The sequence below is a fragment of the Heptranchias perlo genome, chromosome 22, assembly GCF_035084215.1.
Source record: "Heptranchias perlo isolate sHepPer1 chromosome 22, sHepPer1.hap1, whole genome shotgun sequence".
Taxonomy (NCBI): Eukaryota; Metazoa; Chordata; class Chondrichthyes; order Hexanchiformes; family Hexanchidae; genus Heptranchias; species Heptranchias perlo.
In genome coordinates, this window is record NC_090346.1 from 49,001,886 (window position 1) to 49,027,361 (window position 25,476).

The following is a 25,476-nucleotide window of genomic DNA, read 5'->3' on the forward strand; positions in this document are numbered from 1 at the left end:
ACCCCAACACACTGGGGATCTAGACAGGATGAGTAGCGTAGGAAAGTGTTTTGCAGCTTAGACGGAACAAGGGAGAAAAACCTGGAGAAGCGCTAACTATAGTAGAATTAGTAAATTATAGAGAGAGATCAAGATTGGAGACTAGAGAGAATGATCTGACAACCATCCAATGAGCCATGTGGAGCCACGTGGACACCTTTTGGGGGAGCCTGTCAATTCCATGTCTTTAAATTTTAGTAGTAAAGGTCAAATTTTCTTAGTGTCTGACTGAGTTCTTTCTTTATATACTTCAATGGGGTTCCCTTTAACTGTCTTCTTTCTTGGCTGACAAGTTTGAGGTTTTTTTGGAGCTTTCCCCCATAGGCTAATTCCCCTTCATTTAGAATTGCTCTTTTCCTGCTCCCCCTCCACTGCTAGTTCTTTTGTTTGTCCTCGGGTTGTGGGTGACAATGGCAAGGCCCCCTTAATTGTCCATCCCAGTGGCCCTGAAAGGATAATATTGGTGTCCATGACTCCACAGCTCTGACTAATGCATTATATAACCTCATTAGGTTTGTATCACACTGTTTTGGCTGCATGTATCCCAGCGTTTTGTTAACTTTTTTTAAAATTGCCTCACCATACTGTCTAGACATTGACAGAGAGGTGTCCATTATAACTTCTATCTCCCTTTGGGTGTTTGTGGTAATTCTATTCCATTCATTTTGTACTTATGTGAACATATTTCCTCCATTGTACAATGCTTTGCATTTTTGTTAGTATTAAATTTCATCTGCCATCTGTCTGGCCATTTAGATAAATGATCCCAATCCTTTGTACAACTTTTACACAACTACCTGCTTCAGTGTCGACTGCAAACTTCACAGTTTTGCAGCTGATTTCGGAATCCAGGCCGTTTATTTAAACAAACAACAGAGGCACAATAACAACTTGCGTTTATATAGCACTTTTAACGTAGTAAAATGTCCCAAGGCGCTTCACGAGTGTAATCAGACAAAATTTGATACTGTGCCACATAAGGAGATATTAGGACAGGTGACCAAAAGCTTGATCAAAGAGGTAGGTTTTAAGGAGTGACTTAAAGGAGGAGAGAGGTAGAGAGGTGAAGAAGGTTAGGGAGGGAATTCCAGAGCTTAGGGCCTAGGCAGCTGAAGGCACAGCCGCCAATGGTGGGGCGATGAAAATCAGGGATATGCATGAGGCCAGAATTAGAGGAATGCAGAGATCACAAAGGGTTGTAGGGCTGGAGGAGGTTACAGAGATAGGGAGGGGCGAGGCCATGGACAAGCACCGAACCTTCCAGTATTCCACTCAAGCCCACCCCTTGTATAACAAACTGCCCTCCCTGGTGGGTTTAGGGCAAGTCACAAAGGTTTGAAATGTTCTTTTTGTTGTTTTAATGTGTATGAGGTGAAGATGACTCTTGACTGGTATCATTTCATACTGGACTTTTTCAGTTCTGTTATTGGGTCAGGTTACTTGATCCTTGTCGAGCTCCAACTTGCTATTTGATTAAGTGGCTCCAGAAACAAGACTGTCAATTTAAAACTGCATAGGGCCACTCCCATGTAGCCCTTTGAGTGCCCGTGGGTCACTGGTTTCAAATGTTTTCCATTTCTGAGCGCCATAAGCCCTGGCATTTACCACAAAACTCGCTTACCAGGGACAGACAGTACTAATTGTTCGAAGGTCAGCTGTATTCATCTGAATGACCACGTGACTCTAAGTGTTAGGTCTTGGGCTTCTTGTGCTCTGAAGCTGCCTGTCGGCAGCGTTCCGAGAAAGCAATGGAAGGCTCTCGGTATATCTCTACGTTGATGGAAAGTTGAGGAGAATTCTACCCAATATGCCTGTCCCTACAGTGAAACTGTGCAACGTGAGAAAACGGAGAGGCCCCGGTAAATGCTAGTACTTTTTGTAAACTCTTGATCAATTCACAGCATAGTATGTGCCCTCCCTCTAACATTGATCGGTGGAGTAGTCCAATGATGGTTTCCTGTACAAGACAGGCAGCACCCCCTGTTGGCCTGGGCTCACCATTGCTCGCTCAGATCTCAATCTGTAACAGCACTGGCTCTTTGAAGACTTAAGAAAGATCATAAAATAATTTACCACTGATTACTGGGCATAGAATTTCTCAGTGTAGATATTGTACTGCACCCCATACCATTGTAATTTATTAAATACATGTCTCCTTGGCTGAGAAATGTTATGCTGGAATAAGGATTTATATAAATGCAGCTAATCTTGCACATCCTTGCACTATTCAACAACTCAATCCAAATAGAATCCAAAGTATTGGGTAGCTCAGCTCCCTCCCTGCCCCTCACTGGATGTTGAGAATTGGAGGCTGATGCCTTGTGAGCTTGTTCTGCTTGGATCAAGACTCTGTGCTGTGCTGGGACCGCTCGTTTCTTGCAATGTGAAACCGCATGTGATGGAGTTTAGATCAGGTTTATTCATTGTGTGTACTGATTTGTTGGAGTCGGTCGTACTGTCAGAGCCCCGAAGACCATGTTTGTGTGATGAAGGGTCTCATTATCGGGAAGAAAGGGGGAATTCACTCTGATTTTACAGGATGAAATACCCTTTGAAGTTGGTCTGGGGATGATTCTGTCCTCTGATCATTGCTTGTAAAGAAATTTATGAAAATTATCAAAGTGCAGCTGGGAAAATGTGTTAAACAAAATCTTATCACTTCAGTACAGTCTTTATCATAATTGGTTGTTCCACAGACCCAAGTCTCTGGCACATTCATTAAACATGTTACTGTTTCTTCACTGAGAAATCCTCCTGCACTTCAATTGCACAAATATCCCTCATATTCTGTGAGGTAATATCTGCTTAGCGCTCCCCTAACAGTGCATGTGTACATTATGTTTTGTAATGAATTGTTCTCAACTCAGGTCCATTGTAACTTCCTGTAATTGCTTCTGATCTTTATAGACATTGATGTGAGTGACTTCACAAGGCGTCAGTAACAAGCAAATGTGCAATTGCATGGCCAGTAGAAAGTGGTTCTAAATGTAAAACTTGGGGTGCCGGGGTAATCATCGCTGTACGTTTATGGATGTTTGGTTGAGGTACATATAACCTCTGAAGTTAATTATCTCAAAATCTGATGCCTCTTTGTGCACGTTTTTACAACTTGCAAACCCGTGTGTGTGTGACTCATGCACACACAACAAACCCTTGGTGCAGTAGTGATTTCCCCCCCTCCTCCCTGAAGGTGCTGACTCCTTGCTGGGTTGCAAGTTCATGGGCACCAGCAGTCCTCTGGTACCTGAGCCGAGGGACCATTCTTCACGTATAGACCCACCTGTGAGTGTTGGCAGGCTGTTCGACTCTTTGGGCAGCACAGCCAAACTCGACATTCACTTTCTAGAAAGGGTAGCTGGATGGTCAAGAGTTTTATTTTCTTCCTTTCTAGCCGTATTTACCCCTGTTATGATATTCCCATATCCTGGTTTTCCCTCTGTTGTAATGGTGTGTTCCTTTTCCCCTGTCTTATCTAAGGTTGCTCTATCCCGTTTCTCCCTTTGTAGCGACGTTCCTGCTTTGGGCTCTCACTTTTCCATTGTTAAAAAGCTTTTACTTAAGGATTTTTGTAACAGTGAAAATAAACTTAAAAATATAACAGGGACATAAGTTTGGGATTAGAATCAGAAGTGTAAAGTGGGAGGTTTCTTCCACACAAAGGGTTATGAGAAGGTAGAATGCATTACCACAAGGGGCTACTGAAGCACAGTGAGTCAGTCACAGTATTTAACAGGGTTTAGATAAATCTGAAGGTAAAGAACAGGGCCTAGGATTGAAGTAGTTCGCTCCAGTATAAAGTTAGCAGTGTCACAGGCCCAAGGATCTGAATCACTGACTTCTGTGCTGACCTTTCTATAAACTGCAAGAAGAGTTTATTACAGTACCATTAAATCAGGAACGGGAATTAGTGAATCATGAGCTTAGCAAACAGGACTTCACGATCCACTTTAACATCAAGTGATCTATTATGGCATCTGCTTTGAGCTGCCGGTGGCGGGCGAACTGTACCGCAGCCCGCAGAACTGTACCCCAGTCTGCGGAACTGCCCCCCCTGTCTGGGTGCAGACAGGAGGATAAAAACTGGCACAATAAAAGTTCAAAAGGAGGGTGATTTTAAGGTGCAAGTGAGAGAAGCCCACTTGAGTTGTCCTACGGGCACCTGCTCTTGTGCTCGGGAGTGAGGGGAAAAACTATCTGAACATCCAATCTACAACCTGTCTTCATTGAGTTTCTTTTGGAAGAGGTTGGGAACAGTTGTTTTGTATACTTTTTTGCTGAGGAGGCCCTACACCATACAGACCCCAGCCGAAACTGCAAGTGAGTAATCTGCACCCAGACTCTTGCCAGTGCTACTGTGTGATGAGATGGTAGGAGAGGCAGGAGGTGACTCACTCAATGATTCCCCGCCCTCTGGGGGAAGAGCCAGAGTCTTTTCTCCCTGATAACATGGCTAAGTCACACTCCTGCTGGTTGTTTGGGGTCTGGAGTCTGATTCTGTTTCACTACGTCATTTGTAGTGCCTCCTGCTGGAATTAAAATCTCAGCTGTCCCACAGCGTGCACCTACCAGCAATCCTCAAATTAAATTCATCCAATTTGATAACTGTTCAATGTGAAAAAAAAATTAAATTAGGCACAAAAAAATTGTGCATTTTAAGTTTCAACTCCTGGTAAGACTTCAAACATCTTTTTCTTGAGGTATTTGTCCCCTGCAATCCCTTGTTTCTCTCTGATCCCCACACCATGATCAAGAGAGTGAGTCAGTGTGTGACCTGTTCCCAGCTAAAGTTAACCTAAGAACAGCCATTAGGAAATGTGTGGTGCTGCCCAAGGGACGATTCTCCCCTCCTTCTGGGGTGTGACCTGACCTTCAGTTTCCTCATCATGGTGGCATGGCTAAGAAAGAGAGCTCACTATCAGGGGGTGGGGGGTTGTGGGCAATAGGAAACCCCCACGGTCTGTTGATATGAAACATACACTGCTGCTGGGTGGAGATGAAGAGATTATACGCAGTACAATATTTTGCCATGTATTTTTATCCTGATTCCTAAAAGAAGTCCGATGCTCTCTCTTTCAGAACAACGTGAATTTTGTGGATGACAGTTTTCCCCCAGGCCCGCAATCTGTGGGGTTCCCGGAGGGCGACAGTGTACAGCAGAGAGTGAAGCAGTGGCTGCGGCCCCATGAAATTAGCTGCAACAATTTCAAAGATCGGAGCGTCAAATGGTCCATCTTCAGGACCCCGCGTCCATCCGACATCTCGCAGGGGCTGTTGGGGAATTGCTGGTACGTGCACAGGTGCACCTCCTGCCTGGGCAGTATGTAGATTAGGCCGGGGTAGAACCTGGCAGCTTCTGCATCATTTCTATGCATGCCGTTTGAGGGGACTGGTGCTTGCATTAATCCTTCTGAACTGATTCTGCAGCAATGTCTTCAAAGGTAATTTGCAGCCCTTTGAATTTTATTTTTTTTGCATCACTACAAGCTGATGTCAGCATCTCCTGCCCAGATCATACTGAATTTTGATCTGTATCCCGTGGCCCTTTGCTGCTTATACCACAATTTCTCAGCGCTGTGTTGGTGGGAATTAGGAAGCAAAAGGAAAAAGTTGGAAACTTTCCCAATTCCAGTCTTTAACTTTGCCTTCCTTTTGACCAAATAGTAGCACAGCAGAAGTCTGCTAATGGGAATGCTGTAACCAGCAAAGCCTTTGCTTTGTCCAGTTGCTGCTATGAAACAAACACTATACGACGTCTGGTGAATTAATCCAAGCTCGGGGTAATGCTTCTTTGAAATAAACATTCCTGTTGCCTACTGTTACATTTGGGTAGAGTACAGGATGGTGCCCAGGGTTACACCCACCTGTGTGATGAACTCTCCATCTCGGCTGTGATGTCGGGACAGGGCAGGGGAAGTAGAGGCTGGTTATTTCCCCACAACAGGGGAAGGGGAAATGATCAGATTTACCCCCAGACCGTTATCTCACATCCCCTAAATGCTGGCTGAGGAATGGCACTGGAATCGGGTTGCCTTCCTCCTCTGTCCATTCTGTATTGCTACAGAAGAAATCTTTGAACCATTTTCAAAATCCACAAGTTCAAAGAAAGGGAGGGAGGATTGGTGCATTTTTTAAAAAGTGAAAACTAAAAATGCTGGGAATTTGGGGAAAAAAATAAAAATTTAGGTCAATAGCATCTGTAATGAGGAAAGTTTTGGGTGGGAACTTTCATCAGAACTATTGTTCAAATAGGTTCTTAGTTGAAATTTTAGCCAGTCCCTTTCTGCATATCTCCAGTGTTTTCTGCTTTTATTTAATTTACTTCAGTTTTGTGCATCATCACTTTTGTAGTGTGTGTGCTTTATTTTCCTCGTTGAGATGTAGTGTGTATAAAATCCTGATGTTCACTTTAGCGACCTCTCCCTGAGTGACCTCTTGTGCTCTGTGCTAGGTTTCTGAGTGCACTTGCTGTGCTTGCTGAACGGCCTGAGCTGGTAGAGAGGGTAATGATCACTCGGACTATCTGCCATGAAGGAGCCTACCAGGTGCGGCTGTGTAAGGACGGGACCTGGATAACAGTGCTGGTGGATGACATGTTACCATGCGATGAATACGGTTATCTTCTCTTCTCTCAGGTAAGTGGGCTTTATGCTTCAGCTTTTCTTCAGCAGCAACGCATGATCCTGTCTAGCATAGATTGTAAGCATAGAATCAAGCAGGGCTGCCTCTCAGGAATGCGGAGCAAAGGCGGGTAAATGAGGTTGAGGTACAGATCAGCCATGATCTAATTGAATGGCTGAACAGGCTCGAGGGGTTGAATGGCCTCCTCCTGTTCCTAAGTAAAACAGCTCTTATACAATTTTGCTACTTGCCAGTGTTTTTCCCAAGTGCCAATTTTCCGGTTGGTTACCATCTCAAAATTAAGTCTGTTTGGTTTAAAAATTGTTTAATGACTGTTCATGTGTGTGGTATTTTGCTCCTTTAATCTGCTAGGTTTTATGGTGTAGAATATATTGCATTCACTTCACCAGTAGGTTTGAGTAACAAATGATAAATCTTCAGATAATAATGGACCCCCAGTGGAAAGAAATTAGCCTAATTTTCAAATTTTGAATATTAATAAGAACATAAGAACATAAGAAATAGGAGCAGGAGTAGGCCAATCGGCCCCTCGAGCCTGCTCCGCCATTCAATACGATCATGGCTGATCTGATCCTAACCTCAAATCTAAATTCATGTCCAATTTCCTGCCCGCTCCCCGTAACCCCTAATTCCCTTTACTTGTAGGAAACTGTCTATTTCTATTTTAAATTTATTTAATGATGTAGCTTCCACAGCTTCCTGGGGCAGCAAATTCCACAGACCTACAACCCTCTGAGTGAAGAAGTTTCTCCTCATCTCAGTTTTGAAAGAGCAGCCCCTTATTCTAAGATTATGCCCCCTAGTTCTAGTTTCACCCATCCTTGGGAACATCCTTACCGCATCCACCCGATCAAGCCCCTTCACAATCTTATATGTTTCAATAAGATCGCCTCTCATTCTTCTGAACTCCAATGAGTAGAGTCCCAATCTACTCAACCTCTCCTCATATGTCCACCCCCTCATCCCCGGGATTAACCGAGTGAACCTTCTTTGTACTGCCTCGAGAGCAAGTATGTCTTTTCTTAATTATGGACACCAAAACTGTATGCAGTATTCCAGGTGCGGTCTCACCAATACCTTTATATAACTGCAGCAATACCTCCCTGTTTTTATATTCTATCCCCCTAGCAATAAAAGCCAACATTCTGTTGGCCTTCTTGATCACCTGCTGCACCTGCATACTAACTTTTTGATTTTCTTGCACTAGGACCCCCAGATCCCTTTGCACTGCAGTACTTTCCAGTTTCTCGCCATTAAGATAATAACTTGCTCTCTGATTTTTTTCCTGCCAAAGTGCATAACCTCACATTTTCCAATATTGTATTGCATCTGCCAAATCTCCGCCCACTCACCCAGCCTGTCTATATCCCCCTGTAGGTTTTTTATGTCCTCCTCACTCTCCACTTTCCCTCCCATCTTTGTATCATCTGCAAACTTTGATATGTTACACTCAGTCCCCTCCTCCAAATCGTTAATATAGATTGTAAAGAGTTGGGGACCCAGCACCGACCCCTGCGGAACACCACTGGCTACTGGTTGCCAGTCCGAGAATGAACCATTTATCCCAACTCTCTGCTTCCTGTTAGATAACCAATCCTCCACCCATGCCAGAATATTACCCCCAATCCAGTGCTTCTTTATCTTGAGCAATAATCTTTTATGTGGCACCTTGTTGAATGCCTTCTGGAAGTCTAAATACACTACGTCCACTGGTTCCCCTTTATCCACCCTGTACGTTATGTCCTCAAAGAACTCAAGCAAATTTGTCAGACATGACTTCCCCTTCATGAAGCCATGCTGACTTTGTCCTATTAAATTATGTTTATCCAAATGTCCCGCTACTGTCTCCTTAATAATAGACTCTGAAATTTTACCCACCACAGATGTTAGGCTAACTGGTCTATAATTTCCAGCCTTCTGCCTACTACCCTTTTTAAATAAGGGTGTTAAATTAGCAGTTTTCCAATCTGCCGGGTCCTTTGCTGAGTCCAGAGAATTTTGGAAAATTATTACCAAAGCATCCACAATCCCTACTGCCACTTCCCTCAAGACCCTAGGGTGTAAGCCATCAGGTCCAGGGGATTTATCCGCCTTGAGTCCCATTAATTTACTGAGTACCAATTCCTTAGTGATTTTAATCGTATTTAGCTCCTCCCCCCCCAGAGCCCCCTATTTGTCCAGTGTTGGGATATTCTTAGTGTCCTCTACCGTAAAGACTGAAACAAAATATTTGTTCAGCATTTTTGCCATCTCCATGTTTCCCACCATTAATTTCCCGGTCTCATCCTCTAAGGGACCTACATTTGCCTTAGCCACCCTTTTTTCTTTTTATCTAACTGTAGAAACTCTTGTTATTTGTTTTTATATTTTTTGCTAATTTCTTTTCATAATCTATCTTCCCTTTCTTAATCCTTTAGTTACTTTTTGCTGTCTTTTGAAGACTTCCCAATCTTCTATCCTCCCACTAAGTTTGGCTACCTTATATGTCCATGTTTTTAGTCGGAGACTATCCTTAATTTCTTTACTTAGCCATGGATGGCTGTCATTTCTTTTACACCCTTTTTTCCTCAGTGGAATTTTTTTTTTTAAAGTTGTAAAATAACTCCTTGAATGAACACCACTGTTCATGTACCGTCTTACCCTTTAATCTATTTTCCCAGTCCACTTTAATCAATTCCGCTCTCATACCATCATAGTCTCCTTTATTCAAGCTCAGTGCGCTTGTTTGAGAACCAACCTTCTCGCCCTCTAATTGGATATGGAATGTAACCAAGTTATGGTCACTCATTCCAAGGGGATCCTGAACTAGGACATTATTAATTAATCCTGGCTCATTACGCAGGACCAGGTCCAAGGTTGCTTGCCCCCTTGTAGGATCAGTTACATACTGCTCAAGAAATCCATCCCTAATACACTCAATAAACTCTTCCTCAAGGCTGCCCTGCCCAATTTGATTTGTCCAGTTAATATGATAGTTAAAATCCCCCATAATTATAGCGCTTCCCTTATTACGTGCCCTGACTATTTCCTGATTAATACTTCTTCCAGCAGAGTTGCAACTATTAGGAGGCCTATATACTATGCCCACTAGTGTTTTTTTCCCCTTATTATTCCTTATCTCTACCCAAACTGTTTCATTATCCTGATCCTTTGTCCCAATATCATTTCTCTGTATTACAGTGATTCCTTCCTTTATTAACATAGCCACCCCACCTCCCCTTCCTTCCTGCCTGTCCTTCCTGATTGTTAAATACCCTGGCATATTTCATTCCCAGTCATTGTCACCCTGCAGCCATGTTTCTGTAATGGCCACAAGATCATACCCATACGTAGTTATTTGTGCCGTTAACTCGTCCATTTTGTTACGAATGCTACGTGCATTCAGATAAAGAACTTTCAAATATGTTTTGTGACACTTAGTTCCTGCTTTTTCCTTTTTTAACACTTCACCTTTTACTCCATACCTTCTGTCCCTTCCTGACACGCTTTCCTCTGTCTCCCTGCTCAGGTTCCCAACCCCCTGCCACAGCTTTGATATTGGGTTAATCGCCTTACGCCTTCTAGTTTTTATTTTATCTGTCGTGCCTAAAGTACACTTTCTTTCCGCTGCTCTACGCTTTTCCCTTTCACTTGTTCTTGAACAACTGTTTGTACTATTTGTATTGTAGATTTCCCCTAGGTCTTCCCCTCTCTTGCTGCTCTCAACTTTATTCCCTTCTAACTCCCCGCTCAGGTTCCCATCCCCTTGCCATTCTAGTTTAAACCTTCCCCAACAGCACTAGCAAACACCCCCGCGAGGACATTGGTCCCGGTCCTGCTCGGGTGTAACCCGTCCCGCTTGTACAGGTCCCACCTTCCCCAGAACCGGTCCCAATGTCCCAGGAATCTAAATCCCTCCCTCCTACACCATCCCTGCAGCCACGCATTCATCCCGTCTATTCTCCTGTTCCTATACTCACTAGCACGTGGCACCGGTAGTAATCCTGAGATCACTACCTTTGAAGTCCTGCTTTTTAATTTATCTCCTAACTCCTTAAATTCACCTTGCAGGACCCCATCCCTTTTTTTGTTACCTATGTCGTTGGTACCAATATGGACCACGACTACTGGCTGTTCACCCTCCCCTTCCAGAATGCCCTGCAGCCGCTCCGTGACATCCTTGACCCTAGCACCAGGGAGGCAACATACCATCCTGGAGTCACGTTTGCGGCTGCAGAAACGCCTATCTGTTCCCCTTACAATTGAATCCCCTATCACTCTACCCCTGCCACTCTTCTTCCTCCCCTCCTGTGCAGCAGAAGTTTCAGTGGTGGTTTAACGACAGTGGAACTGGATGCATGTGGTGATGGTGGCGATGGCGGTGGAGGTAATGGTGGTGGCAGTGATGGTGGTGGCGATGAATCTCGTGGGGATCCAATTAGAATAAAGACCAGTTGGGAAAGGGTGATAGTTTCTTCTGCATCTTGAGGGAAACATTGAGGTGTTTGCACAGGGGCATCTGATCCCTCGAGTTCAATGGAGGAATTGCTGTCTGGATATGCTGCCTGGGGTACCCAAATGCCAGTTTGGAGGACTGCTTCCTATCACCTTCCAACGCAGATATTGGATGCAGCAAATCCCTTTCAAATCATCCCACCAGAAAAGCAGCCTAAGTGCTTTGATGCTTTGAAATGCTTCAGCAGAACACTTAGATAAAGGTAGTCCCACATATCATCATCTGCTGTACCTCTGGCAAGCTTTTAGATACGGCACGTCTTAGTGGCCTGTGCAAAGAAGGCAATTTTGCTTCCCGAGGAGGAAGGTGTGGTTTCGGGTCAGAGCTGCTGTACATTGCTGGGGATATGGGGAACATGGTGCACAAATAAGGAATCATATCTGCTCAAAGATTTTGAGTACAGTCTTCATCCTTTTAGTAACTAGATCAAGGCAGCAGCCAGAATTGAGGACAGATACCAAATCTTCACAAACAGACTTTTCATCTTTCACAAACACAGTAATGCACTGGTCCTGTGCTACAGGCACAAAGCAACCTGTCCTCTCCAATTAACGCGTGATGCCTGACCTTCTAGGTTTAGTCTCCTTCCCACAGGGATGATTTGTAGAGATGTTTGGTGTTTCAGGATCAAAATCCCCTATTTGGACCTTAGAGAGTGAAATTTAAAACTGTTACTCGTCCAATTTAAGGTTGTTCCCAGTAAAACCTTTGACCCTGGACTTGGCCTGAAGGATTAGTAAGTGGTTGACAGTCGCTACTTTATCTGCCATAAGGATGGATCAGTGAATGGTCCTTATTCTATATTCCTGCAAAAGGTGGTTTCTTTTTTTATTTGGTGCAACAAATCCCTACCTAGGCTTTCTGCCTATCCCATGCAAGTACAAAATGGGATGCAAGTACAATTCCTTTAATATAGTTGGCATAAAGGAAGATGCTTGTGATTGTTGGAGACCAATCATCACAGCCCCAAGACACTATAAGAGTTCCTCAGGACAGTGGCCTCAGCTACTTCGTTGATGACCTTCTCTCCATCATAAAGTCAGGCGTGGAGCTGCTTGCTGACTATTCTACAGTGTTCAGCTCCAATCACAACTCTTCAGATAATGAAGCAGTACTTGCCAGCCTCCAGCAGGACCTGGACAACAACCAGGCTTGAGCTGACAAGTGGCAGGTAACATTCACACCCCATAAGGTCAAAAAAGTAAAAGCCCATGGGATCCAAAGGAAAGTGGCTAGTTGGATCCAAAATTGGTTCAGTGGCAGGAAGCAAAGGGTAATGGTTGATGGGTGTTTTTGAGATTGGAAGGCTGTTTCCAGTGGGGTCCCGCAAGGCTCAGTACTTGGTCCCTTGCTTTTTGTGGTATATATTAATGATTTGGACTTGAATGTGGGGGCTTGATCAAGAAGTTTGCAGATGATATAAAAATTGGCCATGTCTTTGATAGTGAGGAGGAAAGCTGTAGCCATCAGGAAGATATCAATGGACTGGTCAGGTGGGCAGAAAAGTGGCAAATGGAATTCAATCCAGAGAAGTGTGAGGTAATGCATTTGGGGAAGGCCAACAAGGCAAGGGAGTACACAATAAATGGGAGAATACTGAGGTGTAGAGGAACAAAGGGACCTTGGAGTGCATGTCCACAGATCGCTGAAGTTGGCAGGACAGGTAGATAAGGTGGTTAAAAAGGCATACGGGATACTTTCCTTTATTAGCCGAGGCACAGAAAATAAGAACGGGGAGGTTATGCTGGAACTGCATAAACATTGGTTAGGCCACAGCTTGAGTACTGCATACAGCTCTGATCACCACATCACAGGAAAGATGTGATTGCACTGGAGAGGGTACAGAGGAGTTTTACAAGGATGTTGCCCGAGCTGGAGAATCTTAGCTATGAGAAAAGATTGGATAGGCTGGGGTAGTTTTCTTTGGAACAAAGGAGGCTGAGGGGAGATTTAATGAGGTATATAAAATTATGACAGGACTAGATAGAGTGGATAGGAAGGACCTATTTCCCTTAGTAGAGGGGTCAGTGACCAGGTGCCATAGATTTAAAGTAATTGGTAGAAGGATTAGAGAGGAGTTGAGGAGAAATGTTTTCACCCAGAGGGTGGTGGGGGTTTGGAACTCACTGCCTGAATGGGTGGTAGAGGCAGAAACCCTCAACTCATTTAAAAGGTACTTGAATGTGCACTTGAAGTGCTGTAACCTACATGTCTACGGACCAAGTGTTGGAAAGTAGGATTAAGCTGGATAGCTCTTTTTTTGGCCAGCACAGACTCGATGGGCCAAATGGCCTCCTTCTGTGCCGTAACTTTATGATTGTATGATAAGTACCAGGCAATGCCTATCTCCAACAAGGAAAGGCCCAACTATCTCCCCTTGACTTTCAATGACTGCACTATTGCCGAGTTCCCCCAACATTGACAACCTGGGAATAACCATTGACCAGAAGCTTATCTGGACCAGCCGCACCAACAATGTGACTACAAGAACATGGTGCAGATTGGGTACTCTGAGTGGTTCACCACTTGACTTCTCAAAGTCTCTCCACCATCTACTCAAGCCAGGACTGTAACACACAAGGAGCTCCTGCATCCAGGAAACAGCAGTCTGCTTGATCGGCGTTCCTGCCCCTGGACTCAGTAACTACTCCCTCCACCACTGGCACACTGTGGCTGCAGTGTGTATGATCTAAGGATGCACTACAGCAACTCGCCAAGGTCACCTTGATAGCACTTCCCCCCCCCCCCCCCCCCCCCTCTGTGACCTCTACCACCAAGAAGGACAAGAGCAGCAACGTTGTGGGAAAACTGTCCCCTCCAAGTTCCCCTCCACGTCACAAACCATCCCAGGTTATAGTCCAACAGTTTTATTTGAAATCAGAAGCTTTCGGAGGCTTCCTCCTCAATCAGGTGAGTGTAGGTATTCCATAAAGGTATAGCTTTATGGAATCCTACTTTATGGAATCCTACACTCACCTGACGAAGGAGGAAGCCTCCGAAAGTTTGTGATTTCAAATAAAACAGTTGGACTATAACCTGGTGTTGTAAGACTCCTTACATTTGTCCACCCCAGTCCATCACCGGCATCTCCACATCACAAACCATCCTGACTGGGAAATGTATTGCTGGGTAAAAACCCTGGAACTCCCTACCTAACGGCAGTGTGGGAGCACCTTCACAACATTGACTGCAGAGGTTCAAGGACAACATTCAATAGCTTTCTCTGGACAAGCAGGAACACACAATAAATATGGCCTTGGCACTTTCGCCCACATTCTGAGAATAAATTATTAAAAAATCACAAGCTTTTTGCTGTTAATGTAGGTAGGCCGTGCTCAAAGTGTTGTGAAAGGAGAAAATTCCATCCTTTCAAAGATAAATGAATGATGCAGATAGTTGATTGTGTAAGATGCTTGGGGAAGGTCCATGATCATTTCATGGCAATGATTCCCATTGCATAGACCAGTTTATATTTTGTATCACTATTTCAAATGCAATGCGAAGTGTTGATGAATTAAAATGCCACTGCCCAGAAAGTGCTTTCAAAAAAAAAAAATCCTTTCTCCATCCTGCCTTTCCTGACCTTAATTAGCAAGTGAAGGCCCTCTAATCTAACTGGGACACTAAGTTTTAAATCGTTCTCATGAGAAGCATGTTGTGTCTCTGTCATTTATGTACTGAGTGTTTTTGCAATGAAAGCTGTCACCTTCAAAGTGCTCTGGTAATTCCAAGTTACCATGCAAAATCGTTAAAATGTCATTCTTAAATAGACAGCTGGGGTGAACACTTTTCCTGGCTAGAATTCGCTTCCTAATGACTACTTCTACACTCTACCAGCAGTCATAATCATTTAGAAATTGAAATCTTTTCATAAAATTGTATATAAAAAATAAACTACTGGAGTCCTTTAATAATGATTTTTCTGTAGCATGCAATAGCACAGCAGGACAAAACATAATAAGCTATAAAATGAAATTAGTGCTGTACAAGTGACAATTGATAGACTCGGTGGTGCAATCGAGCTGATTCACACACGTTACTATGCATAAACTTGGCTAAATGCAAATTTACTTTCAAGCCGTTTCAATCCAAAACGGTGTAAGTGGCACTAACATTGAATGTACAATGTAATAGAGCATAGGATACAGGCTGCTGGTTACCTACGAGCAATGGCAGTTTTTGTATTGACAATGATTAAAATAGCTTGTATTTTTACCAACAACCTGTATTACAGTCACCATAACTACAAAAAAGTCCTCATCGCAGTCAGTTCCTACTCCAAATTTTCCTTCTCTACCCTCCTCTTCATTTTCTTCTGTTTTCTCCGTTCCTGCATCTCTGGAACAAGGCAGGCTGGCCGATTTATCTTACTGCTTTGATCAATGTTACCGCTATCCGTTCATATAGTGCTATCGTTTTTTTTAAAATTCCAAACAAAATGACTTCCTACGTAACAGCAGTCACTGTACTCTGAAAGATGTGACGAGGCACAATGTAAATGCAAGATTTTCAATTTCTCCTATTTGTTCAACCTCAGGACACAAGTAGATTTGTTGCCACTCATGCTGGATCGTTCCCAGTGGTCCTGTTCTCACAGTGCTTGACCATGTTGCCAGGAGGCCTACTGTACTTTGTCTGGCTTACAGACAGGTTCAACTCCAAAAACTGTTCAAGTTTCACTTGTTTCTAGAAATTGCAGTGCTGGTTTCAGACGCCATCTCTGGTTTTCCCCCATCAAAAGGAAATGTCGGACTATTCATCTGCGCTGAGCTTCAGCTGTGCACTTGGATAGAAACAAGAGCATTTATCCAACCGGGCAGATGGCTTTCAGTGGGTGGGAGCAGAATTCATATTTCATTTTTAATAGGAATGTTTTCTGCAGATTAAAGTAATCCGTCTGTGAACTTTGTCCTGAATTTGTTGAGATGTTAATTTGTGGGTATCTCCCGAGGTGTTAACGCTTCCTGTCCCATATGTGCCTAATTATCTAGTTTGCATAACAGTAATTCCACTAATTACAGTGCATAATCTGAGGTCACAAGTTTAGAGGACACTGTATTTTCTAATTGAAGTTGGCAGCCAGATTAATATTGTGATCTTTTGGTAGGCAGTGTGGGATGGCAAGCTGGCTGCCCGTGGGCTTTAGGGAGAATCGAAGGGCAAGTTACCGTAGGCCAATCCTCTCAATTACTGCAGAGATGGAGGGGAGAATATCAATATGAAATATCTGAAGAATGAGGGTACCTTCTAATTAAATCAAAAGTACATGAGGAGCACACCATTTCTGTGACTGTCTGGTGCGCTCCAGCAGTTTGCAGGCTGTGCAGATCATCAGGGGGTGTCGTGTGGCGATGGTAACAGCCTAAGCTCCCCCTGTACTGTTCAGCAACATCGCACCCCACAACTTCCACTCCCCATGGCCACAGAAAAAAATTCTCCTTAAACCCTGGAACAAGTAGAGTAACGCTTCCTGTCCCATATGTGCCTAATTATGATGGCCTGTTGTGTATTATTGAATGGAGCTTCAGCACTTGCAGCTCACCGGGGCGACACTCTCAGAATCAGATGCACGGGGCTTAAACTTTTGCAGCCCATTTTTATTTGCTTGTTCTTGGTATTGGGTAAATTCTAAACTTTCACAGGTAAATGCTGCTGCCTTTGCAAATGCTTGGTGACCGTGCCTTCAGCTGTCTAATCTCCGAAATTCCCTCCCTAAATCTCTCTACCCTTCTCTCCTCCTTCAAGATGCTCCTTAAAACCTACCTCTTTGACCAAGCTTTTGGTCACCTGGCCTAATATCTCCTTATGTGCCTCGGTGTCAAATATTGCCTGATAATGCTCCTGTGAAGTGCCTTGGGAAATTTTATTATGTTAAAGGCGCTATATAAATGCAAGTTGTTGTTGTTTGCAAATGCTCGGGAGACCTTTGCGTAGTGCACCTGACCACATCCTTCTGTTGTGAACAGGCCCAGAGAAAGCAGCTGTGGGTTGCGTTGATCGAGAAAGCTCTGGCCAAGCTGCATGGCTCTTACTTTGCCCTGCAGGCTGGGCGGGCCATTGAAGGACTAGCCACACTGACTGGTGCCCCTTGCGAGAGTCTGATGCTCCAAGTCAGTTCAACGAATCCACGCGAGGAGCCCATCGAAACTGATCTCATTTGGGCCAAAATGCTGAGCTCGAAGGAAGCCGGGTAAGAGAGATTACACCAGTTTTTTATGAATCGACTTAAATGTTGATGTGTATTTTACCGATAGATATAGAATCATACTGCATGGAAGGCGGCAATTCGGCCCATCGTACCTGTGCTGACTCTGAAAGAGCTATCCAATTAGTCCCACTCCCCCTGCTCTTTCCCCATAGCCTTGCAAATTTTTCCTTTTCAAGAATATATTCAATTCCCTTTTGAAAGTAACCATTGAATCTGCTTCCACCGCCCTTTCAGACGCTACATTCCAAATCACAACAACTCGCTGCGTAAAAACATTTCTCCTCTTTTCTTGTCTGGCTTTTTTGCCAATTATTATTTTAAATCTGTGTCCTCTGGTTACCGACCCTTCTGCCAGTGGAAACAGTTTCTCCTTGTTTACTCTATCAAAACCCTTCATAAATTTGAATAATATCATGTGGATATTCATATTTAAAAATGAATATCCACATGCACATTATTGCTGTTCAGTCTGAATTGGTGAATGGTGTTCCATTGTATATAACGTATCTATCAGCTGAGGAATGCATTATTAAATAAAGATAGTAGACGCATTGGCCATCCCAAGGCTTTGAATCTTCAGCAGTGGAAATTTGAGGCGACTATATATTAAAGCAGGTTATCACCTCAATGGAGAGATTTTGGGTATGCTTAGTGATGAGCTCAATAAATGACAGTATGACAGGACTGTCATTTATTGAGCTCATCACAGGACTGTATAGTGCTGACCTATTAACGTCGGCTTCAAAGTTTTGTTTTTAATATCCTTAATTGAGTGGGGGCATATGCATTTGGTCATATGGTGACATCGTATCGCTGCATTCTCCAGGGACTCGACAGTCGCCTCTTTTAAGCTATATGCGTTGCAGGTCAGAGGCTAAGTTGCAGAAACTGTGCGCTGTAGGATTCAAATATAAAAGGTACGAGGGTAGCCCAAACCTTTTCATCAATATTTGCTTTCACCATCGCAGCTCTAGCTCAGAATTCACAAGTAACTGGTTGTAGGTTTGAGTCACCCTCCTGCTGCTCGTTGGGAGGGTTGACAGTCACAGTGCTGATAATAGAGTGCTCACCTCAGGGAGAAGAGGTTCAAGTGGACACTATCTTGGCTGAATGCATCATATTTGATGTATTGAGCTGTATAGATCACAACGACCCACTTTCAATTCCCATGAGCTGATCTCATCTGGAAACATTAGTTGGGGCACTGCAATTGGATTCAGCGTCCCTGCTGTGGAGAGTGGCAAAGTCAGTCGTGGTTTTGACTCCTGATCACAATCCAGAGATTCCATCCCTTCCCCTCCAGAAAGTGCATTTGTGTGACTGTTGGGTGCCGGTTGGCAGTGATGCACTCTGTGGGTGGGTAGCATGCCAACACTCACCATCCAGACTTGTACATAAAGAATGGCCAGTTAGATCATGGACAGTGAGAGTCGATAGTTTCAGGAGCGGTGGGGAAAAGAGTGGAAAAATTTGAAAAAGTAGAACATTATCTGACCCCACAACAGCTGAACCTCCTCAATGATCACTGCCTTTGACAAGAGCAGCAGAAGGAGTTCGCTCCCCCCTCCCCACCAACAGGTTAATAGGGAGGGCTACCCAGTCCCACCCTTGGGATAAACCCAGGTAGGCACTGAGATCTTACACTGCTAATGTTTTTTTAAAAAATATTATTCCAAACTTGCGCTGACCATGCGCGCACACTTTTGGCTGAAAGTCTCTGCTGACGTGTTTAAACCCTTCCTTTCTCAAAATGTTTAGGTTCTTGATGGGTGGTTCCTGTGGAGGTGGAAACATGAAAGTAGACGACACAACATATGAAACCATGGGCTTGAGGCCCCGCCACGCGTATTCCATACTTGATGTCAGAGACGTACAAGGTTACAGGTGAGGGGCGATGTGGCTGAACACAAAATAAAACCTTCTATCTGCTGTGTGTAACGATCCTTAAAACCAGTTTAAATACACTGATGCCCTTTGTGGAGGATCAGGCCCTTTTATTAGATCCTGCACATATTATCCCTCCATGCCTTCGCCCCATCCCTATCTCTGTAACCTTCTCCAGCCCTATAACCCTCTGAGATGTCTGTACTCCTCCAATTCTGGCCTCTTGCGCAGCCCCAATTTCCATCGCTCCACCATTGGCGGCCGTGCCTTCAGCTACCTAGACCCTAAGCTCTGGAATTCCCTCCCTAAACCTCTCCGCCTCTCTCTCCTCCTATAAGACGCTCCTTAAAACCTACCTCTTTGACCAAGCTTTTGGTCACCTGTCCTAATATCTACCTGTGGCTCGGTGTCAAATTTTCTTTGATAATTGCTCCAGTGATATTTTACTACGTTAAAGGCGCTATATAAATGCAAGTTGTTGTTGTTGCACATGGTCATTTTTGCAAAAACCATTGCAGTCTGGTATGGTCATGTTCGTATGTGCATTGCCCTGGTCTTAATCTGGTTGGTTGGATTAGAGGGTTCAATGCAGAGGCAGGATCATCAACTGCATTTTATTTAATTTAATTTTGTTAACCGTTCTTACAGCCTACGAATAATCTTCACAATCTGCATGAAGCACTTTGAGATGTTTTTCTGCGCGAAGGGCCTGGTCCAAATGTAAGCTTGTTCGGGTGTGGCAGCCATTTAGAAGGGAACATATCATGTCGAGCCAGCATTAAACGCTGTGTCCCCAGGGTACCAGGTGGCACGCACAGTCCATCCTTTGGTGACGCGGAAAAATGGTCTTTTGATCAACGTTCCTTTTTCTGCCCAGGCTGCTGAGACTGCGGAATCCATGGGGGCGGTTTTCATGGAATGGGAACTGGTCGGATGATTGGCCGCTCTGGCCACAGCATTTGCGGCATGAGCTGATGGCGCACGGGAGCAGCGAGGGTGTGTTCTGGATGGAATACACCGACTTTATCAAGTAAGGAGACGGGCTTCATGTGAAAAGCTGGAGCCATTTTTTGCACTTTACCATATCGTAACAACCTGCTTCATTTTATCTTTCCACAACTCTCATTAAATATTACCAGGTATCAGACACACCCAGCAAGCATTCTTTTCTGTCTTTTCTCCATTCCCAAGCTTCTCTGTACAACTTTGAATCCTTTACTTCTTCCTAACTGCCGCCATGTTTTCCCATGAGAATTCCCTACATAACTAGAAGAGGAAATGCTGCGACATTTCAAAGCCGTGAGGACAGGAGTGTTAAATGGAAACAAAATGTACATTCTTGTGTGACAGTAATAGATTTGTCTGAAAACCGCCCTCCTGTTACTCACATCTATAAAACAGGTTATAATCTGTGCGTGAATATTACAACCGGCCCAATTGTTTTTGGACACGCTGAGTGATAGAAGCAGGAAAAGTATAGAAAATAGGAGCAGGAGTAGACCATTCGGCCCTTCGAGCCTGCTCCGCCATTCAATATAACCATGGCTCATCCTTTATCTCAATAGCATAGTCCCGCTCTCTTCCCATACCCCTTGATGCCTTCTATGTTTAGAAATCTATCTCACTCCTTCTTAAATATATTCAGTGACTTGGCCTCCACTGCCTTCTGTGGTAGAGAATTCCACAGGTTCACCACCCTCTGAGTGAAGAAATTTCTCCTCATCTCAGTCCTAAATGTCCTACCCCGGATCCTGAGACTGTGACCCCTCGTTCTAGACCGCCCCCACCCCCACCCCCACCCCCAGCCAGGGGAAACATCCTCCCTGCATCCAATCTGACTAGCCCTGGATTCATGCACCCAGCGCTCTGCACCACGCGTTACCTGTCTGGGCCTCGGCTGTAGGGAGGCACTGAGTAAAGCCCAGGTGCTGACCAGGTGGAGGGGACGGGGGACTGTTTGAGATCAGAGGGAGAGTTCTATAGGCCACCATCTTGTCTTTTCAATCGACTGTTGTTGAGAGCACTATTTGGGTACAGTTTACTTGTCTTTTTTCTCAGTCAGGCATGGTGTGTGGTAGAGGGAGATTCAAAACAGCAGAAGCAGAGACAAAACAATTTAATTTTTTTTTTTAAGTTCACCCTCAGAAACTGTACAAGCTTTGTTTGGTTGGTTTGTGTTATTGGCTAGATTCCTTGGTTCTATTTCAACCTTGCATCACACTTAGGTGAGCTATTCTCCTCTGTAGCACACTGCCAACCAACTAGAAACACACATTTGCCAATGATGACGCTTAATAGAATGCACGCTTCGAAACATGATGTAATGAACTAAGTAATGGAAGCTTTTGCTGGTTCATGTGTGACTTGTACGCAGCTCACTGGGCTGGAACGTTGTATTGCTGAGATCTGGGCATGAGTCCAATCCCGACATATGGGCCGAGAGTAGTCCCTTGTCGGTGACTGCTCCAAAATGAAACCAAAATGAGTTAAGGCCCTTCAATGCAGCTTCTAACCAGACACAAAGGGCAGATATTTATCTACAGATACAAAAATGCATCATCTTGGAGCATTCCCATTGGGAAACCCATCGGTGCTGAGAGAAGAAAAAATAATAATTTAGAACTTAACTGCCTCTCCTTGCATGCCTGCCACATGGTTGGTCAATGGGGATGGTAAATCCCAGTAGGGGGGAAAGTAATTAATAAAAATGGGCCAGTAGTAGCCAAAGCATGTTCATCGTTGTGCCCTTTAAATTAACTGTAGCCTATAATACTACTCCCTAGCAATACTGGACGTCTGGTTTCCTGGACATGGTTTGTGTTTGTCGTCCTGCACAGCCCCCAGTTGGGAAATTGTAAGTAGGTTGTACCTGTGATATTTGTCTGGTTTTAGGTTCAGAGGTTCCTTTAATTCAGTCATTGGTAATAAGTTTTTTTTTAAAAAAGAGCCTGGCTATCGGCAGAATCTTGCCCCAATACAAATATTACAAGTTTCATCAATTGTCTGCAAAGCTGGAGGGAGGAACCAGTCTATTTTCCAACAAGCTTGGACTCTGATTTATTTAGTTAGGTGCATGATGGCCAGTTATTTTTGAAAGTGGCCGACAAATATTTAAGTCTAGGAAGTCCAGGTGAGTGTTTTGGGGATGTTTGAGGAGATGGAGCTATTTGAAACACAGTGTCAATTTGGAGCTTGCAAGTGATATATTTCAGACAGTACAACTTCAACAGTGGCTAAAAAACACCAAGAAAGAAATACTGTGTAAATAAAAGAATAGCATAGCATTTAGATTGAGAGATTTTATCCTTTTGAGGGCCTGTATAAATAACTTGATCTCCTGTGGTACACACTGGGAGTCGAGACCAATGCAGTTTTCAGGTCAAGACGGGTTAGAGGGCGGGCAGGAATTTAATTGTCTCTCAGTGGGGGATGGGAGGGAGTGAGAAGAGGGGGTTGATGACTGGCTGAGCATCTTAGCATGTATGGGGTTGGGGAGGTGGTTAAAACGTCTCAGTAAGGGGAGGGAAAGAATTTCAGTGAGGAGGGTTGATAGCAATATATCTCAGCGGAGGGCGGGGAATATCAACAGGAGATTTCATTGAGAGGGGAAAGGTTGAAGATGTCAGCAGGGGAGTTTGCCGACTTAAACTGCACAATTTCTAGGTGGCAATCTCCAAATCTCCTCCTGTCTGCACCCGTTTACAGGGGGTAACAGCAAAAGTATAAAATATACATCGCATTCTGCATAATTGCTATTGATTGTGTATGTGCACATGGAGACTGCAAGGATAGATATTTTCACGGTCTACAATGTAGAATTCGTGTTTGGTCTGTAAGCGTCATTAAGCAGCAACGTTTTGAGTTGATGTCATTAAAGTCAAATAAATAAATGAGAGACCAGGGCATTTTCTTTATCTCAGCTCTTGGACCATAGCCGAATTCAGCCCTGCATCATGAACTTCATTGACCTCAGTATATATGATTCAAATATATCCTCTTCATCCTTTCTGCTGGGCAGTGTGATAAACTTTTGACAATAGCAGCAACAACTTGCATTTATATAGCACCTTTAATGTAGTAAAACGTCCCAAGGCGCTTCACAGGAGCAAAATCAAACAAAATTTGACACCGAGCCACATGAGATATTAGGACAAGTGACCCAAAGCTTGGTCAAAAAGGTAGGTTTTAAGGAGCGCCTTAAAGGAAGAGAGTGAAGTAGAGATGGAGAAGTTTAGGGAGGGAGTTCCAGAACTTAGGGCTTAGGCAGCTGAAGGCACGGCTGCCAATGGTGGAGAGATGAAAATCGGGAATGCGCAAGAGGCCAGAATTTAATGAGCACAGAGATCTCGGAGAGTTGTAGGGCTGGAGGAGGGTACAGAGATGGGGAGGGGTGAGGCCATGGAGAGATTTGAAAACAAGGATGAGAATTTTAAAATCGAGGCGTTGCCGGACCAGGAGCCAATGTAGGTCAGCGAGCACAGGAGTCAAATATTAGTTACATAAATTTGATATTTACTTTTTTGCTAGTTGGAGGAAATGGGGAAGCCAAGTTTTGCAAACAGCAAGATCCCACAATCAACAAGTTAATAAATAACCAAATGATATGTTTTTTGGTGTTGGTTGAGGGAGGAATGTTGGCCAGTACACTGAGAGAACTCCCCGATCTTCCTGGGCCTCTTCATCTACACCCCCTTGACGGCATCATCCAAAGCTCTGGGGTCAGGTTTTGCATTTATACCAATGGTGTCCAGCTCTACCTCTCCACCACCCTTCTCAACCCCTCCACTGCCAATGTCCTGTCAAACTGCTTGTCCAACATCCAGTCTTGGTGAGCCTAAACTTACTGCAGCTGAAGATTGGCAAGGTGGAAGCCATCATCTTCAGTCCCCATCACAAACTCCTAGGACTTGCCCGATAAAGACCAGGCATGTCTCAGGTTTAATTCCCAGTCTGTAGATCAGCCTGAGTTCCCATTCCTGATTGTTATCTAGTGAACCCTGGTGGAGGTGCATGAATGCGTGAACCAGTTGAGATCATGCTGAGGCATGGCTGTGATTTGCTCTCCCCTTCTTCCCATCCTAACAGTTTGTCCACACACCTGACAAGACTCTAGATATGCATAGTAACCACAGGTGAAGTACGGGAGAGCCACTGGTGGTACTGGTTGAGGTGCACATGGAGCTATTACCCCAGCAACAATTCAATGTCTTCCAAAAAGAAGGGCAAGGAAATTGCATACTTTTCAGCCTTACCGCAATAACCTTTTAATATATTTTTTCAGGTATTTTGATTCTGTTGACATTTGTAAAATTAACTCCGATTGGCACGAAGTCCGACTTCTGGGGATGTTTCCAAATCGGATCAGCGGGCCGATAACTGTGACTGCACTGACTGTGCTTGAGCTCACCGGGCTGGAGTATCAACTCTTTCAGGAGGGAAGCAGGTAGGAAAATCAGCAAATGGTTCCCATTTAAACACAGGTTGATTTCTCCCTCCCTTTTGTTGTGGGCTATCTGTAACTCATCATCTTCCACAAGACAATGTTGTACGTCCCTGTTCCCTGTCACCGAGATATTGTAAACGAGAGCAATTGACCATTTCCTTTCTCATTTATCTGATTTCCACAGTAGCACTGTCGCATTGTGAGAAGGAGGAAATCACCTTGTCCCTTCGAAAGCTTCATTCAGTTATTTTGCAAGAACAAAACTTTTGTAAAAATAAATTGCCCTTAGCATTGCCTACAGTCAGTTGGTGAATGTAAGGTTTTTATATATACAAGATGGCAACCGAGTTGGGAGAGACATTGCAGAAACTCCCCACTGCCTACCACGGAGCCACCCAGTGGCCAGTTTGCAACTACATTGTGACAGTTAACATAGCAATTTACAATGGTAAATACTGGCAAAGTGAATATAGCTGTGATGCCCACCCTAGTTTTGGTACAGATTGTCTATTAGGAATACCTGGTATTGTGTTACTGGTTTGTGTGTCAGCTCACCAATCACCTGCACTCATTGGAACAGGAGTAGGCCATTCAGCCCCTCGAGCCTGTTCCGCCATTCAATGAGATCATGGCTGATCTGACTCAGAATGGAAATGTAGTGGGACAGTGACACTTGGCTTCCAGGTGAACATGCTGACTTCTGCAAGCAAGAATAAAAGTATGGGTAGAGCCTGTAACTTGTAAAAGAACAGGTGCATCCAACCTTTT

General features: G+C 44.1%; 1 protein-coding gene across 3 annotated transcripts in view; it reads left to right on the forward strand.

The window, feature by feature from the left end:
• capn15 (calpain 15) overlaps window positions 1–25,476 on the forward strand; it is a 251,189-nt gene that overhangs the window by 218,087 nt on the left and 7,626 nt on the right. For all 3 annotated transcript variants that reach the window (XM_068003574.1, XM_068003576.1, XM_068003575.1), the window contains 6 exons: window positions 5,116–5,324; window positions 6,488–6,671; window positions 17,140–17,363; window positions 19,140–19,265; window positions 20,143–20,295; window positions 24,547–24,708. In XM_068003574.1, the coding sequence (XP_067859675.1) occupies window positions 5,116–5,324; window positions 6,488–6,671; window positions 17,140–17,363; window positions 19,140–19,265; window positions 20,143–20,295; window positions 24,547–24,708 (1,058 nt within the window). The remainder of the gene's footprint in view (window positions 1–5,115; window positions 5,325–6,487; window positions 6,672–17,139; window positions 17,364–19,139; window positions 19,266–20,142; window positions 20,296–24,546; window positions 24,709–25,476) is intronic.